The 20,072-nt window shown below is 44.0% G+C and overlaps 1 protein-coding gene across 1 annotated transcript in view; it reads left to right on the top strand.

Moving 5' to 3' along the window:
* The window catches only part of GFM1 (G elongation factor mitochondrial 1), a 176,600-nt gene that overhangs the window by 24,680 nt on the left and 131,848 nt on the right, over window positions 1–20,072 (top strand). Inside the window, exon 5 of the mRNA XM_078667074.1 lies at window positions 6,780–6,896. Coding sequence (XP_078523200.1) covers window positions 6,780–6,896 — 117 coding nt within the window. The remainder of the gene's footprint in view (window positions 1–6,779; window positions 6,897–20,072) is intronic.

The following is a 20,072-nucleotide window of genomic DNA, read 5'->3' as shown; positions in this document are numbered from 1 at the left end:
TTCAAGGGCTAATTCTGTCCCGTCTGGACTTCGGAAACGCCCTTTACTTGGGAGCACCGAAATCAACCATTAGTAAACTTCAGGTAATCCAGAACTGCGCTGCTCGTACCCTTCTGGAAATTCCTCGCCGCCAGTCGGTGGAAGCAGAACTAAAAACAAACCTCCATTGGCTACCTATTATGGCAAGAATTGATTTTAAAAGCTTGTGCATTGCTCACCGCGCCTTCTGGAGGAAAGGAGCAGTCCTAAATCACTCCCTGATCACCCCATATAATCCCACCAGACAACTCAGATCGATGCATGCTTTCCGAGTAAACATTCCCAGGTTCCAAAGAGCGAGGTGTGGAGGAAGGACTTTCTCTGTAAACTCGGCCAGACTTTGGAACTCTCTCCCCCTTTCCCTCCGCTCTGAGTCCAACCTTCTCGCATTTCGGAAAAAACTGAAGACTTTTTTATTTAGCAGATAAAAGCAGGTTCCTTCTTCTATGCACTCACGCAAATCTACCAGCGCTAGGATGCCTGCGGGTAACTATCGCGCTTTATAAAAACTACTCCAATCCAATCCAATAAAATACACTGAACATAATCTTCACAAAATGTATTTACAAAAGTTTAAGCTATTGCCATTATAAATTACAATAACTTATTTAAGCATTAATTATTAAAAAAAAAAAAAACATTGTTATTTGTAATATCAATACATCTAAGTCACGTAAATACAACACATATTGCATTATAAATGCTATAGGTGTCACATTTGCAGAAGTTAAAACTATTGGCATTGTAAATGACAAAGCTATTAATTTCACTATTTTCAAAACCAACACATGAATAAAACATTTGTCATTTACAATACCAATAACTCAAACTTTCCTAATGCGAGACCTATTGCATTGCAAATGCTTGTTTTTTAGGTTATGTTCGGCTTATCTGCGAATTGATTTTGAGGCATTAACGTACTTACAGACACACTGTGGAGAGGTTCTTGTTGGTCTTTAGAGTAGAGTGCCTGTATCTGAGATCCTGGCATTTCTTTACAACCAATCACTTTGCTTCACTGCCTCTTTCAGTCTTTAACCTTTCCACATCCGCCTTTCCCTTCGCTCACAGTCTGTCCCAAATGAAATCAATAGTTTGTGTCAGAGATGCACATTTCGGCACCTACACACTCCCCATCTACTTTCGCCATGAATAGCAAGGCTCAAGTTCTCCACATCATTTTTCTACTTGCCAGTTGGAAGTGGCTTTGCTGATCTCCTTTTTTGCTAACAGGAATGCTAAGTTCAGAAATATGTTACTACCTTTTTTCTGTCTTTGAGGAGGAAAAAGCCCAGATAAGCAACTCTCAGGGGCGAGTAATCTATCCCTATTGATGTTCCCCAATAGAAGTCTGTGAACCCTTTTCTGAAGTGGTTTATTGTGGCACACTCCCATTCCAGACTGATTGGAAGTTAAAGCTCTTCTGACAGGGCCTGATCATGAGTTTGGCGGTCTTCCTGTGGGCTGCCACCCCACCGGCCTGCAGAAAGACCACCAAACTCAAATTCTGACCACCCACCAGATTACGAGTTTAATCCTGGAGGGTGGTGTGTGCTACGGCGGTACCATGGCTATGCCTATCTAAAGCTCTAAAAGGAGAGCCATAGAAAAGCAGTGCTTGTGAGCAGGTGGCCTGGCATATGCTGTCCACTATACTAGTGGGCACCTTGCACCAGTCCAAACGACCCTTATTGATAGTAGGTTTAAAGACAACCAATATAGAAAGATATCCTAGTGGTAGCTGTGGAGAGCAGCCTTCAGGCTAAGTCTTGAAGGAATGTAAAGCAGCTTGTTTTACCAGTCTATAATCTCATGAATGACCAAATGAAAGGAGAACCACACCAGGTATATATATATATATAAAATATATGTATTTATTCTAATTACATCCCTCCAGTCTCTTTATGAGGCTAGAGGCAAAAGTACATTCAGTAAACTTAATTAGCACACAGTAAATTAGCACAATATACGTTGAGCCCTAGGGGCGTACCAAACCATATATTAAGAAAGTGGTATAAGAACCACGACTGACATAGAGACCAGGCCTAGATCCTTTAGAACCGCTGGGGCTACCGGCAACCACCCAAGGTAGTGACACAGGGGACCCACGGGGTACGTGTGCAGTGTCTAAACACAGCCGCAAACCACCATTAACTTCTATGGGGAAAGTCGCGGTTGGAATTTTAAAGATTAAGGACGCTTGGAAGAGGACTTGGAGCAAACCCCTGTAGAACTAGGAGGTTCTAGAGAAAACACCCACGGGCGCACCGGAGTACTCGAGTTACCTCACCCAGGGAAGCCAGGTGCATAGGTGTCTTTTTGTGTCAGGTTTCATCGTCTATTTCAATGGCGATCTGCTGCGAAGTGCTGCTGGCAACCAAGTGGAAAGTGTCTGGGTGGATCCAAGGGTGGATCGGAGATGTGAAGAACCTGAAAGCAGAGGGGACAGAGTCTGTGTCACTTGCCAGTGACCAGGACGGCGATGAGCGGATGTCCACCGATGTTGGGTGATTTCAGGTGAAGGTGAAGCTTGACTCTTCAGCCACGAGGACCAGGAGGCGTCGACGATGACCAGGAGCTGGATTCGAGCTGTCCCACGAAGGATGTAGAGTGCTGCGGTGTCGGTTTCCAGATTGGACTCAACAAGCCTTGGCAACAGCAACACACGCAGAAAGCAGAGATTGGCTTCGGTGCAGACCAGCAAGGTCTGAAGGACTCACCACTTAGTGGGGAGTCAGGGCACTTCTGGAGCAACCAGGGAAGCCCAAGGAAAAGAAGAGTTACCTTTGTGGGGACCCACCAGTTGACGGACCAGGGATCGCGAAGGATCCTCGAGCAGAAATGCTAGAAGCGGGCTCACGGAACACTCGTGGAGTGTAGGCCCACAATCTTCGGTGCAGATGGTGCTCAGGGCTTGGACTACAAGTAGCCCAATGCACAACTTCGGGAAAGCTCGGGAAGTCGATGCACTTGCAAATGTGCACGGTGTCCAGGAGTTCCGGTTCCACGTCACTCGTGAGGGCTGCGGGTCTCAGCTTTGCGGGGATCTCGTGTCGGCCTCTGAGAAGTCTGGAAGTCTGTGTCCCGAGTCGCAAATACTTCGGAGTCCGGCGGGAGCTTTGGACATGTAGACCGGCAAGATGCTTCTTTGGTGCCTGTTTGAACAGGAGAGTCACTCCTTGACCCCAAGGGAGATCCTTCCGACTTCTAGTCGTGTAGAATGTCAAAGTTCCAGGATATATGTATCAGAGTTTTGTCCAGGTGTAATCTAAAGTCCTGTTACCAGGGGTCCCTTACTTATACTCAAGAAAGGGGTTGGACATGCTCTGTGGACCCACCTATGGGAGGGTCTGGGGAGAGCGGTGGTTAAACCCCATTTCCTTTGTCCAGTTTCGCACCAGAGCAGGGGCTGAGTGCCCCTGCAACCGGTTTGAACTGGTGTATGCACAGGGACACCAAGTGTGTCCCCAGCACTGTCTGAAAAGCATTCTCTGAATGCACCCACCCGGCCCCAATACACTAAAGCCTGTCTGGGAGGTGGTGACACCTCCCATTGACAGGACACCTATTGTCCAGGCCTTCTCTGCCGGAGTTTCGTCCAGCAGCAGAAGGTCAGATTCGTGTCTGTGGCTGCAGCATCTAGGGTTCTTTTAAACTATTACCGGTTAGTTCAGTGTGTACATGTCTCTCCCTCTAGAAGGGTGGAATTCTACTCCCGCCGCCAGGACTGGCTGTGGTAGGATTTCAAAGTGTTTGACACCAAAAAGGACCGGTTTCCATGCAGCCATTCCAACGTTAGCCTTTACCGCAAGGTTATAATGCTCTTAAGAGTATATGGTCTGGCTGCCTCACAGAACAGCCTAAGAGAATAGGCTCCGAAAGCTGCAGAGGGGCCCAGCTCATGCATGGGCACCTTCTCACACAAAACCAAGCACTCTGCCTTCAGGATTGATAAGGCCTGCCATAGGAGTGACTTATAGGTTTATATGTATCAGTGATTAAAGGTAGATATAGGTAACCTATATCTTGGTAAGAGGTGCATGCACCACCTTACCCAGGCTGCAGTAGCAGACCTGTGGTGCCATTTTGGAAGGCTTCCCAGGGGTGGCACAATACATGCTTCAGCCCCTGGTAGACCTCTGGGGTACCTATGCCCTTAGTACCTAAGGTACCATATACTAGGGACTCACAAGGGTAACCCAGTAACCAATCTGAGTGTACCTAAAGTACATGCAATCATTTTAGAGAGGAAGCAGCTAGGCTGGTGTCCTGAATAGCAGGATCCCAGCCAAACTAAGTCAAAAAGCATCAAAATACTAGAAAAAAAGTGGGGGCAACCATGCAGTCAGATTCCACCTCCCTACAGTGCTGTTGGACCGCGGAGCTTATTCCTGCATGGTAAGGAATGCACCATGTTGTACATTTCTTCCTGTGCAGGAACTGGGGAACACAAATACTGGGAGGTACACCATGTGGCCCCCTGCATGTGTAGCCCCATGCACAGAGTTGGCCTTCACTGCTGTGGATAGGGTCGTTGTAAGGCAACTCTAAATATGCTCAACAGTGCCGCAGCGGCACCACCAGCATTATTGCTGCCTCAGACCTCTGCGCCACTGCCACAGGATCAGGGATCCTTGCTGTTTGCAGTGGTCCAGTGGCAGTCCAAACGCTGAACTCTTAATAGGGCGGGTGGACTGCCAGTCTGGTGGTCCGCAGACCAGCAACACGACTACGGCAGTCTGATGGACCACTGTAGTCGTAATTAAGCCCTTAGTATTTTTAGTTCTCCAGCTGCATCACAGTGCCCCACATTACCAACTTTTGAATATGCAGCCAACTTGCTAATGCTAAATTGTCCTTGAGGGTTTGGAAAACCATCCCTTGGCACATGATTTGTTTTCTGCACAGACCTCTTCTACCACTTCACTACTAGTCAGAGGAGCTGGGGCTCACCCAATGTCCAGTTTATACTTCCATGTATAAAGCAGCTAGAGCGCCCTGATGGTGCTCACTCTGGTATTTCCTGTTTCCTGTAGGCGCACCCCATTGAGCTGTATGGCCACCTACTAAATAGTAAAGCTCAAAATCTAGTCCGCATAAACCCCCTTCTGACATTGGTAGCTTCAACAGAGAATCTGTTTCTCTAAAACGTCTCCGTGGCAACCAAACTGTATAGTGGCAAAATACATAAGATCCTAGGTAACATTACAATTTTGGCGAGAACAGTCCAACCCATTACTGATAATGAAAGTGATCTCCAAAACTAGATGCACTGTTGGGGATAATGGTCAACACCCCCCTCCGCAAATACTGGAATGTGGGTGTGGCTCCTAGGTAATACTCACATTTTCCAGTTGCAAAGGTTTGTCCATCATGTCTAGGGCTATTGGTAAAGTGCAGTAATGTGCCAGATAACTCGAAGGCCTGCTATTCTGCCAAGTTCCCCAGTGTGTTATATTGTGGGTCCCAGACCTGTGTGCTTATCTCTCAAATATAGGAGCTTATCATCGGCGTATAAAGAAATACATGATCTGCTAGAGGGATCCACCACATTTCCTTCTTCTCAAAAGACCAAAGAATGTTACCATAGTCAAAGAAAATAATATAAGGTAGAGCAGATAACCCTGTTTTGTACCCCAGCATTACCTGTATGAGGAGCAAATGAGTTTTCCTATACATGCTCTGGATCAGGATAGAGTACGGAGATCCAGTAAAGAGATCAACTTAATCAAGTCACCCCTGTACACTATTCACACAAGTGCTTCCATTAGGCTCTCAGATGACCGATATCCCACTGCACCGTAGTGGAAGTTCTGTAAAGTCTTCTTCTGTATTTTGAAGAGTCTTCTGAGGTTTAGTAAGGGTTTTATTTAATGTGGGAATTATTCTGATCTGATCTTGGTGGACCTGCATCATGAGTAAAGGGGTGAGATTTAGTCTAAGTTCAGCATGGTTAGCAGCCTATAACATGTGAAGATTGGGGAGAAACCTTCTCCTTGGCAACCGAATATATCTTTGTCAGTTGCAGGACCAGCAGGTCCACGTGTTATTATAATCCGCATCTGTCCCTGAAAGTTTTCCCTATGGTGATTTCCTTTAGGGATTCTCTCACTTCTAGCTCAGACACTGGGTTACTCAGGGATTCTAATGCGATGTGTGGGATGCGTCTTAAGACACTATGTAAATGGGGCTCTATTTATTCAAAGTTTGCAATGTCGGTGTAATATGAAATGGGTCACTAATCTCTTTATGGCTATGAACTAAGCCCCCTTGCCCATCCCTAAATTGCATTATGAGTGTATCACACAGTTCAGATCTAATAAGTCAGGCCAGCAGCTGACCCTAATGACACTGGTTATAAACATTTGAAACCTGGAACACCTTGCCTCTCCAACTCAGGCAATTACAGTCACTGCCCCAATTCAGGAAGGACCTCAAGACCTGGCTCTTTGACTGAAACACAGTGCATTTGACAGATCAGCAGCCCCCCACCCTGTCCCCCTCGCGCATTGAGACCCTTATAGGCCAGTAGTTGCGATTTATAAGTCACTTGATTGATTATGTGTTTACTGCTAAAGAATTTTCCCTTGCATACCAAACGTATTCTTGTTATTTGACTGTCAACAAGCACTTTCCTTTATACGCTACTTGGTTTACCAAAATGTCTACAGGATAATACTTGATTACTGAACTAGAAAGGTGTTAAGATTTTTTATAATCCTATTTATTTTATATTTTAGAGCCAAACTAAATCAGAATGCAGCCTTTGTTCAGATACCCATTGGCCTGGAGAACAACCTGAAAGGAATTATAGATCTTCTGGAGGAGCGTGCTATATTCTTTGATGGCCAGTTTGGGTAAGTATTCAATTCAGATGCATCATCATGCAAACTGTAGAATAATTTTAAGGGGCTACAGGATTTGCTAACCCAAACAGTGTTTGCCATCTCCTCTTTTTTCTTCTTTATGTGGTTAGTTCCTGTAATTGAAATAAACTGCTGACTGTTTTTGGGAAAAATTGGTTCACTGGCACCAAGTGGAGACTATAGAGATATACAAGGTTTATTTAGGATTAAAATAAGCATGAGATAAGCTTCTCTGATTAGCTATAGCCCTTTATAAAACTGTTAAACTGTATAAGACTTTCCTTTTTAGAAAGACGTTTAAACCCTGTGTAGTATCATTCGAACAGTGGATATTAAAGCCTGGTTTTAGTGAGACATTATGTGAAATTTCTTGCTATTGAAATATTTTCCTTTTTGCACTGTATTTTTGATCCTTTGAACATGTGTGGGTTTGCTAGAATTGTTGAAATGACAATTTTCAACAGTAATGTTTGCTATAAATATATTGTAAATATTTTTATGCATTTATTAGACGCAAACTTTTTACTGTTGTATTGAACTATTTTTTGTGTGTGTATGTCAACATCAAGAAACATTTTTTAAACCACTATTTCTTATGTTGGATAGCTCTCTGCTTAAATTTTCTGGAACGTGTTGGCATAGTGAGAATACTTAAAAGTATGAAAAACGACAGAAAGCAGCTTCGCACACCTACGTGTGGCCCCTGATCATGACGGGCTTACTTTTCCTTCTTTATCTCATATTTCTGGGCAGGCTTATAGTACATGCTGCTGTTACCTTTTCCTAGGTTAAACTCTTCCTTTCACTTTATACATTTAATAAATGCTACATACCACTTTTCAACTTGGATAATTTGTATTACTCTACAATAAATTGTCATTCAAAAGCTATGGCTTAAAATCTTATTGTCCTCAGCCTAAAGAAGTGAGTGTTGCTTTTCTACACCAAAAAGCTTGTATGTGTGCTTCTGTCAGCTTAAAAGTGTGGAAGCATTGCTTCCTTGAACCTTAAGGTATGACACTGCACTGGTAGTAACACGTCATCCAGCAGACTGCAAGATTTGTTTTTTAAGACTGGTTGGTCTGGGAATTAACTCTGAAATGGAGAGCACAACAGAAGTTGTCCCTTTCCCTCCTCTTCCCTGAATTTGCATTTTCTTCCAGTTTTACATGCACTGATTGACACCATCTCTGCCCATGTTTCCTCTTAATCCTTCCCCTTGGTCTTAATCATACTATATCTAAAGAGGGTAGATACCTTATTGTGGTCAGGTCAAAGGGGTTGTCAGTTTTTGATGTAAACATAGTAATGCAAACCAGTCTGCAGGGTCCAGCCTGTGCGTCCTTACCCCTCCATAGAGAAGGTGCCACTCAATGTGGTGGGTTGGGTTGTGAAGGATCCTGAACTCCGGTAAGTAATCATCTATTTCTCCTCTACTTGTACTCTGGTATGCAGTTGAGGAAGATGTTTTCTTATAAGAGGCATCCCAAGATTAGGTCTACGATGGGGGACGTGGCTTGGTGAGCAAATGCACCTTTAATCTGATGATTGCGCCTTTCTAATGTCAGTCTTTAGAACCACACAGCAATGACCCCACACAATCTGCTGATTCAAAGCAAGAACAAAGGGGTGTTAATGGATACCAATTCCCTTCTGGTCCTCCGTGGTCAAACTTCTTTTTATTATGAATTAAATCCTCCACTGAGCATTTCCTGCTCCTGTGTGAATGCCTCCTGTTGCATAACCTGAGCCATGATACTGACTCTGCATGTCTACATGGTTCCTGAATTCTAAGTGTGCGTGTTGGACTTGTCCCTTTCTGCAGGGTCATCCTCAAACGTTTGTGTTCAGTCCTTGCCTTTTTTCTGAATTTGTTTTTGTTGGCCTCGGTACATTGTGCACTTTACCACTGCTAACCAGTGCTAAAGTACTTAAAACATGGTAGATTCGACTAAAACCCAATTAGCATATTTTATTTACTTGTAGTTCCCTAGTAAAGTGACGCTTCCTGTGCCAGGGCCTTTAAATTAAATGCTACTGGTTGGCCTGGAGCACTGATTGTGCCACCCACTTAAGTAGCCCTTTAAACACGTCACTGCAGCCTTTCTGTGCAGTTTTCAACCGCCATTTCGAAATGGAAAAATACATCTTTTGCCAGGTCCAAATCTTCCAGTGTGTTAAATATAAGTTACCCCTAAGGTAGGACCTGGACAGCCCAGAGGACAGGGTGCTGTGTATTTAAAAAGATGGTACACAAAAAATGGAATCCAAAAAATTGGTTTCCGAGACCTAGCTCATGTCAAGGTAACTGACCTGATTGATCAGTGGTACCTTTCAAGAAAGACAAATTTATTTCTAGTGTCCCCTCACTCACAGGTGTTGCCCCACGGTGACATGCTTCATCATTGGGGTCCTCCCAGTTCTCTACGAAAAGGGGCGTGCTGCGACTCATGGACTACGCAGGAGCACTTTGAAATGAAAGACTATATGTTGTGCAAAGTGAGTGGTGGAGTGGTTGTAGGTAAGTTAAAAATACCATGCTTAGTGGGCCTCAACAAATTTATTATGCTCCTAGGCAGGTATATTAAAGATGGGGTTAGAATCCCTGTTATTTCAACCTTTAATGAGGATTGAATCAGTGAAAGGTCAACATGTTTCATGCTACCCCTAGCATTTCTTCAGGACCATGCCGGGACCAGCCCTGCATTTGCCACTCCTATGTCCCTAGTTAAGAAAAATAGATACAGATTAAAATCAATGCTTGAAGGTTCGAGCATGCGTTCGTATTAGAATACATACGTTTTATACTGAATTCAGACGCTGTAAAGATAAAACACATCATTAGTAGCAATCACCCCCCCATCAGGGAAGGGTCACATAGTCTCTTGCCATGCTGCCAAAATCATACGGTGCTATGGTGGATGATTGCACCATATTGGTGCATGCAGGCTTCCATGCCAAGTCCGATTCAATTGCTACATAAAGTGATTGTGAATTCACACATAAAAACAAGACAGGACTTGTAGTGACCAAGACGCAAGACACAAAAAACATTTAATGAGTACATAGAAAATAAGACTCTTAATAATTACTTAATGCTGTGCTCAATGGCACCTCATGGTCTCTCTGAGGATCGATTCCACCTCATGGACACACTGCTATGGGTCCGTAAGAAGGTAAAAAAGATTGGGGAGAGATCGGTGAAAAACGGAGTAAATCGACCGAAATATCGGTGTATGCTCAAGAAACGGAATGAGCATTCATCCGTCTTGACAGGTTTCGTAAAGTCAAATCACTTACTTCCTTGTTGGTGAAAACGCTCAGGATTACCTATTGTCAGCCACCCCGGGACCGCATATTGCTTGAATGCAGTTCCGGTCAGGTTAAGTAAACCGAGGCTTCCGGGTAACTCCCAAGACCGTTAGACCTGCGGTCGCGGCGGCCATCTTGGGAGTATGCCATTTGGTCGTGTAATAAAGCGTATTGAAAGAACGCTGTTCGTTTTGCTTGAAGGCGTAAAGCAAGCAAATCTGCTTATTAGTTCGTGCCCAATTACATTTTTAAAAACTTGTTCAGTGCTATGTAAATTTAAACAGGGGAGTTATCGTACATTATTAGATTTAATCTCGGTTACTGACAGAACTATTACAGCGAGTGGTGCGAGACAACCATGGGATACCGGTTGGTATAATATGGCATATAGAATCATGGTGATAAGCAACTCACAATCCAAGTTTTTTAAGGATAGTTAGTCCGAAAATGAATAATAAAACGCTGCTGGTGAGATGTCACAGAATGTTAGTTTAGAGACATGAGGACTAAAAGTTTACTGAAGGTCGATCAGTATTAGTAAGTGCCCCATGAGGGTGGGGGTTAATTATTAAGTATAGCACTCCAAAACGTTGTTGTTTTTTGCGTAATGCCAGGATGCCTGGTATGTCTAGAGTTATTTTTTGAAAAATTGTTGTGATGGCACCTTAAAAAACAGGTCTGGTTAATGCTGCAGGCATCTATTTGTTTTAGCTTTATCAGTGCTAGTATGTAGGTGATGTTTCACTCTGGTTTAAATGCACTGACACTTATGCCCAAATCAACAGGAGGCCCACTATTAAAACTGAAACAGGTTAGGTTCTAAAAGCACCCCACGGAATGTCATCATTCAGTCCATGGGTGTCCGTATGAAGTTTGAACACCCATCGTTGTTCACGCTCATGGAGTATTCTTTCCTGATTTTCTTTTGTCATGCATGTGGTTGCCCGTTTGCATCCGGTGCAAACGAGCAACCACACGCATGACGAATCATTTCATTGAGAAAAACCACACACCCAACGATTTGAGATGGGTAGTTCTGGAAGTTGTAAAAACAAAAGAAAATCAGGAAAGAATACTCCATGAGCGTGAACAACGATGGGTGTTCAAACTTCATACGGACACCCATGGACTGAATGATGACATTCCGTGGGGTGCTTTTAGAACCTAACCTGTTTCAGTTTTAATAGTGAGCCTCCTGTTGGTTTAGGCATAAGTGTCAGTGCATTTAAACCAGAGTGAAACATCACCTACATACTAGCACTGATAAAGCTAAAACAAATAGATGCCTGCAGCATTAACCAGACCTGTTTTTTAAGGTTCCATCACAATAATTTTTCAAAAAATAACTCTAGACATACCAGGCATCCTGGCATTACCCAAAAAACAACATCGTTTTGGAGTGCTATACTTAATAATTAACCCCCACCCTCATGGGGCACTTACTAATACTGATCGACCGTCAGTAAACTTTTAGTCCTCATGTCTCTAAACTAACATTCTGTGACATCTCACCAGCAGCGTTTTATTATTCATTTTCGGACTAACTATCCTTAAAAAACTTGGATTGTGAGTTGCTTATCACCATGATTCTATATGCCATATTATACCAACCGGTATCCCATGGTTGTCTCGCACCACTCGCTGTAATAGTTCTGTCAGTAACCGAGATTAAATCTAATAATGTACGATGACTCCCCTGTTTAAATTTACATAGCACTGAACAAGTTTTTAAAAATGTAATTAGGCACGAACTAATAAGCAGATTTGCTTGCTTTACGCCTTCAAGAAAAACGAACAGCGTTCTTTCAATACGCTTTATTACACCACCAAATGGCATACTCCCAATATGGCCGCCACGACCGCAGGTCTAGCGGTCTTGGGAGTTACCCGGAAGCCTTGGTTTACTTAACCTGACCGGAACTGCATTCAAGCAATATGCGGTCCCGGGGTGGCTGACAATAGGTAATCCTGAGCGTTTTCACCGACCAGGAAGTGATTTGACTTTACGAAACCTGTCAAGACGGATGAATGCTCATTCCGTTTCTTGTGCATACACCGATATTTCGGTCGATTTACTCCGTTTTTCACCGATCTCTCCCCAATCTTTTTTACCTTCTTACGGACCAATAGCAGTGTGTCCATGAGGTGGAATCGATCCCCAGAGAGACCATGAGGTGCCATTGAGCACAGCATTAAATAATTATTAAGAGTCTTATTTTCTATGTACTCATTAAATGTTTTTTGTGTCTAGCGTCTTGGTCACTACAAGTCCTGTCTTGTTTTTATGTGTGAATTCACAATCACTTTATGTAGCAATTGAATCGAACTTGGCATGGAAGCCTGCACGCACCAATATGGTGCAATCATCCACCATAGCACCGTGTGATTTAGGCAGCATGGCAAGAGACTATGTGACCCTTCCCTGATGGGGGGGTGATTGCTACTAATGATGTGTTTTATCAGTACAGCGTCTGAATTCAGTATAAAACGTATGTATTCTAATACGAATGCATGCTCGAACCTTCAAGCATTGATTTTTATCTGTATCTATTTTCCTTAACTAGGGACATAGGAGTGGCAAATGCAGGGCTGGTCTCGGCATGGTCCTGAAGAAATGCTAGGGGTAGCATGAAACATGTTGACCTTTCACTGATTCAATCCTCATTAAAGGTTGAAATAACAGTGATTCTAACCCCATTTTTAATATACTTGCCTAGGAGCATAATAAATGTGTTGAGGCCCACTAAGCATGATATTTTTAACTTACCTACACCCACTCCACCACTCACTTTGCACAACACATAGTCTTTCATTTCAAAGTGCTCCTGCGTAGTCCGTGAGTCGCAGCACGCCCCTTTTCGTAGAGAACTGGGAGGACCCCAATGATGAAGCATGTCACCGTGGGGCAACCCCGGTGAGTGAGGGGACACTAGAAAGACATTTTTCTTTCTTGAAAGGTACCACTGATCAATCAGGTCAGTTACCTTGACATGAGCTAGGTCTCGGAAACCAATTATTTGGATTCCATTTTTTGTGTACCAAATGTTTGGAGGGCGACCTAGTCTCTTACTCCTCCTTCTCCCCCGGTCTTATATCTATTTAAAAAGATGGACATGTGTGTTTAGTTTTTACATGTCCTAGTAGTGACAAACTCTTACATTTGTTTTTTACTACTGCAAGGCGTCCCTCTCCGATTGGATAACATTGGGATTACCTGATTACATTTAATAAGTGAAATGTTCTAAATGAGAGCAGGTAACCAGTTCGTGTTTGGTGTCGTTGGAATTGTAATAAAAAATCTTCTTTCATGGTGAAGTCTGATTTTAAATTGCAATTTTGAAAATGCCAATTTTGAAAGTTGGCCTTTTCTTTCCTTAGCCATTTATGAGTGCAGCCTGTCCCTGGGTCACATAGCTGAGTGTAGCTAACAGTTGAGCTTTGTGTATTCCTCCTAGAGAGCCACACACAACAGAGCTTAGCTGTGCCTGGGGTGGCCATCACTCGCTGAATGGGAGGGCAGAGCTGGGCACAGCCCTATTTACACCTGAATAGGCTTTGCCCTGCCACCACACAAATGGCTCCATATCCCCCTGTAGTTAGTCTGGAGCCAGGACAGAGCAGGTAGGATGCCTGGGGACATCAAAGGGAAACCTCTAGAAGCTTTTCCCCACTTCAAAAAAAATTGGGACCCCAGACACCAGCTCTTAAATACATTTCTGGACATGTGGATCTCTTCCAGGAACAAGGATTGCCACTCAGCTGGACTGCTGCTCTGATAGAAATGCCACCCTCTTATGTGGGGTAGTAGGACAGAACCTGCATCTGTTGAACCCAAGACCCCAGAGTGACTCCAATGGTTAGTTGACTGGCATCCTGAAGGATCCAACAACTTTGAACCCAGCACCTGGACTCTGCAATCTGGGTCCTACCTTGCCAACTGTTGCCTCATCAGTCCTGGACCCTTGGATGTTGTCCTAAAGACGCTCTGCCAACCCATCAGTGGACCCGGCAGAACTGACATATCGCCTGTGCTTCAAGAGTTTTCCCAACACGAGGACTTTGCATCAACCCAGCAGCCCCCATCTGAAATGCTGCTGTGTGAAGCTTCACCGATCAGGCCCTTGCATTGCAAATGCCTTGATGACTACAAAGCAGTTTCTCACCTTGCAGCTCTTCGTGACAGACACATGGCCTAAATGCTTAAAGCATCCTTAGTGCCCGACTTTGCAACACAAACCCTCATCGACTGGATCCTGTGTGTCGAAGCAGGACCTTGCGTCATAGCTCGGTAGCACTTGTAACTAACGCATCCTCTGCGCGGGTTCTCGCCATGCTCCGCAAACCAGAATTTAAGGTACTCTTGTTCAGCAGGCCTCACCGGGGCCTCTCCAGCTCCCTGAAGCTGGCCTGCACTCCATGACGGTCGGCCTGAACTTGTGACTTTGACCTGGTCCAGCATGACCTGATATCCCCAGTTGGCACTTTATGCTTTTTTGGCACTATTTTCTTCAAATCTTAGAAATTGCATTTCTCTGGATCTATTGATTGGATTTTTGTCATATTGGTCTTGATTTATTGTAGGAATTTGCCCCTTTTTGTCATGGTCACCTCCCACTGGGCTCTGGTACTGATGTTTTTCGACTGATGTTCACTGAATCCCTGCTAACAGGCCCTAGTGGCCGTGCTCTCTCCCTAAAACAAGGTAAAATGGTCTAATTGTCGCACACTTTTAGCACCTCCGTAAGTCCCTTGTAAATGGTACCCCTGGTACCCCTCGGCATAGGTACTAAAGAGGGTCCTTAAGGGCTGCAGCATGTATTATGCTACCCTAACGGACCGCCATACAAATTCCATGCAGTCTGCCATTTCAGACTGCGTGTCATGCTGTAAACCATTAGTAAAAACACAATATGGCACTCTCCCAGTGTGCCATGCCAAATTCACTACATGTGATATATGCAAGTTCACCCCTACAGCAGGCCTTGTAGGCTTAACGCAACATGCTTTTTATTACAGGAGGATTTCTCTGCATGAGCAGATATGCCCCTGTGCTGTCTAGTTCAATTGCTAGACGGTACAAGTGAACAGGGAAGCCATCTTAAGTATATGTACTATGCATTGGTCATTACGAGTTCCCCAGCTACATGATGGCTTCACCGAAACCTATAGTGTTTGGTAACGAACACCATGTCTTAATTAATCCATAATGATCCCAGTGTTGGATTTATTATGACCTGCACCTAGAGGGCACCTTAGAGGTGCCCCCTGAAACCTACTAGTCCTCTAGTATGCTGGGTGACTGGTATTGTTGAACCTGCCACCATAGACAAGTTTCTGACCCCTGCAGGTCAGAGCCCTGAAACAGTGCCTGCTCTGGAGGAAGGTGTTCACATCTCCTCCATCAGGATGGCTAGTGATTTAACATAAGAAGTCCATGGACTTCAAAGTCCCTGCTGCCTTTTGATGTGCAACCCTGGCTTCCCCCAAACATGGGAGATGATACCGCCTGCCTTGAGGCTCATTTGACACCAGGACAAGCAGTAAATTAGTTATGCAGTAGGTGTGTTGCACCACCAGGCTAGTCTTGCCCCTAAGGTGGGTTGCCTGACGTGCGCCCCAAAAGAAGGGCTCCACCATTTTGTTTTTGGTGGAATTATGAACTCTGGGACAGGGTTATGTCCACTCCCCACAGGAAGTGGTCATATAGGGGGTGTAGTGACCCCAAGGGTGAGGGGTCCATAGACTCCTACCCTTCACTCCCTTAACACCACTAAATTCAGTATTTAGATGGCCCCTGGCACAAAGAACTCCGATTCGCCTGACTGAAGAAGGACAAAGAAGAGCAGAACACAAGAACTGAAGATTAGCTATGGACTTCACGCCAAACCCTGCATATCTGCTTCTGTCTCGACAACTGCAAAGACCTGATCATCCTGCAGCTGTGCCTCCTTTGCATGGACTGTGTGGTTTTGCAGAACGATGACACGGCAGTCCCTGCAGTCCCCAGCGAGCTCACATTGACGACCCGTTTGAGATCGGCGTCCACCAACCTTCATTCCTCCTCAATCCTGTGACAACCCCCCCCCTTCGTAATCCTGCTCCATGGAGTTAACCCCCTTTGTGGTTGTTAGAATTGTTTTTTCACCCTCCCACCATTTTGTGTTTCTTATCGGTACCCATAACCATGATCCTCCATCTTGATGATGTCGACCACTGGACTGCTCCCCGTGTCGCTGGACTGTCGGTTTCCTCTTTTCAATCCCCCCCCCCCCCCTTCAGGTCCCCTCCACCCCTCTCAACTTGTTCAGTCACCGCAACACTGGATGTGGTGAATGCTGGTCCCCTGCCGGTTTGTCTGACTTTCTCTTCTGACTTTGAGTTTCTCTGAAATACTTTCCCCCTCGAGGGTCTGCCTGAGCCGATCGTCTTTCCAATCCCTTTTTTACTTCTCCCCCTCTACCTTCTACGCCCCTTCAGACGTTTTGTCTTTTTTATGTTTTACTTTAGAACTCATGTTACTGTGTAACACTGTCTTTTCCTATTGGTATTCTAGGCACCAGTAACTAATGTAATTTTGTAACTCATGATTCCTCATGTAAAGTGCTCTGATACCTCCGGGTCTACCCAGCTCTATATAAAACTCTCCAAATAAATAAATCCTCAAAAAGACTCGTCTAACTTCGCCAACCCATCAGCATCTCCCTTGAAGTGGAGGAGCCACATCCTGCAGGCACCGACTACAATGTACGGTTCACCAATCTGCTGAACACTGGGTCCACTGACTCTGCAGCCGCTCATGAGGAGGTCACTGCTCCAGGAGGTCTCATCCATTTCCGCACCAAGTTTAGAGATGCCAGTAACCCAAGGAGCTGCCTTGCACCAATAATCGGGGGACCTGACCCTTTGCAGCAGTCAACGCTTATTCAGTGTCCATCCCGGAGGCCAACACCACCAAGACTGGCCTACCGATGAGGGACTTCAGCATCACTGGGGCCAGCACAGAGAGTGACCCTGCTGTTCTGTTTTGTCCCCATCTCGATGTTGATCCCAAAAGTGAGAGCCTCCAACGTGAGCGACCCCCAGGACAAAATACCTCTGTATTTGAGCCACCTAGCCTGAGTTTGAGCCTACCAAGGGTACTCCCCTTGCTGCAGAAACCCTCAAGAACTGAGCCTCCCATTGGTTTCCGACTGACTTGTCCCCATTTACAGTATTTTTCTGCTTACAGGTTTCTCCATAGACTTTAGCCTTAGTGTTCAAGGCTACCTTTACGACTAGCACCTCTACACCAGGACACCCCAGGACAGATAAACCAAAACAGATCTTGGTTCTAAGAACCTTGGACCTTCCTTATTTTAAGTCCAGAAGATCCGTCTTGTAAATCATTTTTAAGTGACTCTATGCATTTTTTCCCCCTCATAGGATAACATTACTATGTTCTAGGCTCATGCCTCAAATCTGAAAGCTGTGTTTCCCAAGTGTCTGAAAATCGCTAACTCAAAAAGTGCTTACCTAATCTAGTAGATCCTAGTGTCTAAATAAATATAAGTGTTATTGATCTAAATTGGTATCAGATTTCAGTATTGGGTGTCTCTCATTTATTAACTGTTTGTACTACACATGCCTAACACTTCCCTCTGATAACACTAAGGCTGGTCGACCACACTACCTCAAATACAGCACCTTGAGATTGCTAGAGCCAAGCCCCTGTTCAAATATAAGGGATACCGGGACACTCTGCACAATGCTCCTCATTGTGGTACACCATATATAGAGCAAGCTTCCTACATATATTTAATAAAATGTACTCTTTTTCAAATTTTTGGGGGCTTTTCCTTGTGTTCTGTTTCCATTTTATTATTGATTGAAGTGCTGCATAAGTACGTTACACATCGCCTTTTCGTTAAGGCTGACCGCTCTGTGCCAAGCTGCCAGGGGGTTGAGTACAGGTTAATTAGGGCTTTGCTTGTGCCTCACTGTGACAGATTGTTGTTCATGCTTGAAGAGGGTTTCACACCCTCAACCTGTCACCCAATTTCTTACAGTATAAACAACAAGGGAACCCGTATAGGTAGTTGAGGACCTCGGATAGTTACTGGAATTTCAAAACAACAAAGGTCCTAAACTTATATCAATGAGATTCAAAACCATTACCATAGACTTCAATGAGAACTATGTCTTTTTTGTTTCAATGTCCAGCTGGGCAGTACTGCAACTTTCATTTGTATACTATACATTGCGGCTACTGTTGGCTTGTGCTTACACATGATTGCATTGTATTGTAAGCCACCTTTCTCTCCACTCTGTTTGCCTGCTATTTTTTCCCTGTGTATTGTCCTTTCCCCTTCTTACTTGGTACAGGCTTGTGCCCAGTTTATGAATTGTTCCATATCTTTTGAATTCTCCCTTTATTTCATAAAATAAATATTCCTTTGCCCGGCTGGACATTGGAACAAAAAAAGACATAGTTCTCATTGAAGTCTATGGTAATGGTTTTGAATCTCATTGATATAAGTTTAGGACCTTTGTTGTTTTGAAAAACCCAATTTCTTACAGTCTGTTTATCATGTGTGTGAAGCTATTTCTCACTTCTGATCTTCAGTTAACTGGCTATAGATGTTGTCAACCGATAAAGGCTACACTGTTAGGGGAGAATGGACATCTATTAAGTACAATTTTTTTGTAGTAATATAATTTTCTTATTTGATTTACTTCCATATTCTTTCAGAGGTTTGAGTCCATTCAACCTTGTTTTTAACACCTCAGTATTCGTGTAGGCACTTTACAAGTGCTCCCTCCTGCGCTCTGACTTATTTCTTTCACTCACCAAAGTGGCCTATCCAAGAAGCAGCATCTTAAGGAGCTCCATAGTCTGAAATGCTCTGGGAGAATTTAAATAGGACATGAAGTACCAAGGCACGTGGACTTGCCTCAAACAGACCAGTCAAGTAGAGGAGCGTAGTCATCCAGGATGTCCCTGGCAAGAACAACTATGGCTTCCAACTCTTCATCATAGCTTGACTATTGATACCTCAGATTGGTCTAGCTCCTTTACAAGTACCAATTACACACTACCAGCTGAAATTTCTCCGGAGGATGAAAAACTGATCGTCTTGGCAAGTCAGATTTTTGGACTCCTAATATTACTCTGAAAAATTATAAGATTTACCTAAATTCAATTTACTATTGTCATTTTTTTGCTCTCTTGAAGTTGGTTTTGCTTTCAGCAGGAAAACAGCTAGGTGAAGAAAGGTGTGTCATAATGTGTTGGCAAAAGCAAACTGGCTTGTGCATGACATATGTCTCGCCTTCACAGTGGAAAAGCAGCAACAGTTGGTCTCATGACAAATGTTCCAATCTGGAGGTCAGTTCAATAATGTGTATTATTCTTTCTCTAAAGTCACCACCCTCATTGGGCAAACCTTCCTGCCTAATCTCTTCTTCAGCTTTCCCCAGGGCAGGATATTCAGCTTTCTACTGTATTCTTTTTTATGGATATCCGAGAGAAACTCATGATGAAGAAGAGAAAAGTCACATATCTGTAACTTCTTCCATTTTGGCTATTCTTTCTGAATCCTTAAATATCAGCCCCAGTTTCATGTGGTCTAAAGACGTGGGTACTGGATATTGTCAAACGCTTACTCCCTTTCCAATCCAAAAACACTGACTGAATTGACCCTGCAGAACTTATTGGGACAGTTCAGCTTCTGGAATTCTTACATGAGTGGTGTCAGTTTTCCCTTTGCTGAGAACTTCAGAGGCTACATTTTCATTTTGTTTTCAGTTCATAAAACAATGTTTAGTGGTATTTTCAGTCCTGTATACTTATACTGATTTGGCTTATAGGCTGCGTTT

Source organism: Lissotriton helveticus, chromosome 11, assembly GCF_964261635.1.
Source record: "Lissotriton helveticus chromosome 11, aLisHel1.1, whole genome shotgun sequence".
NCBI lineage: Eukaryota > Metazoa > Chordata > Amphibia > Caudata > Salamandridae > Lissotriton > Lissotriton helveticus.
This window is presented reverse-complemented; position numbering and strand designations above follow the sequence as displayed.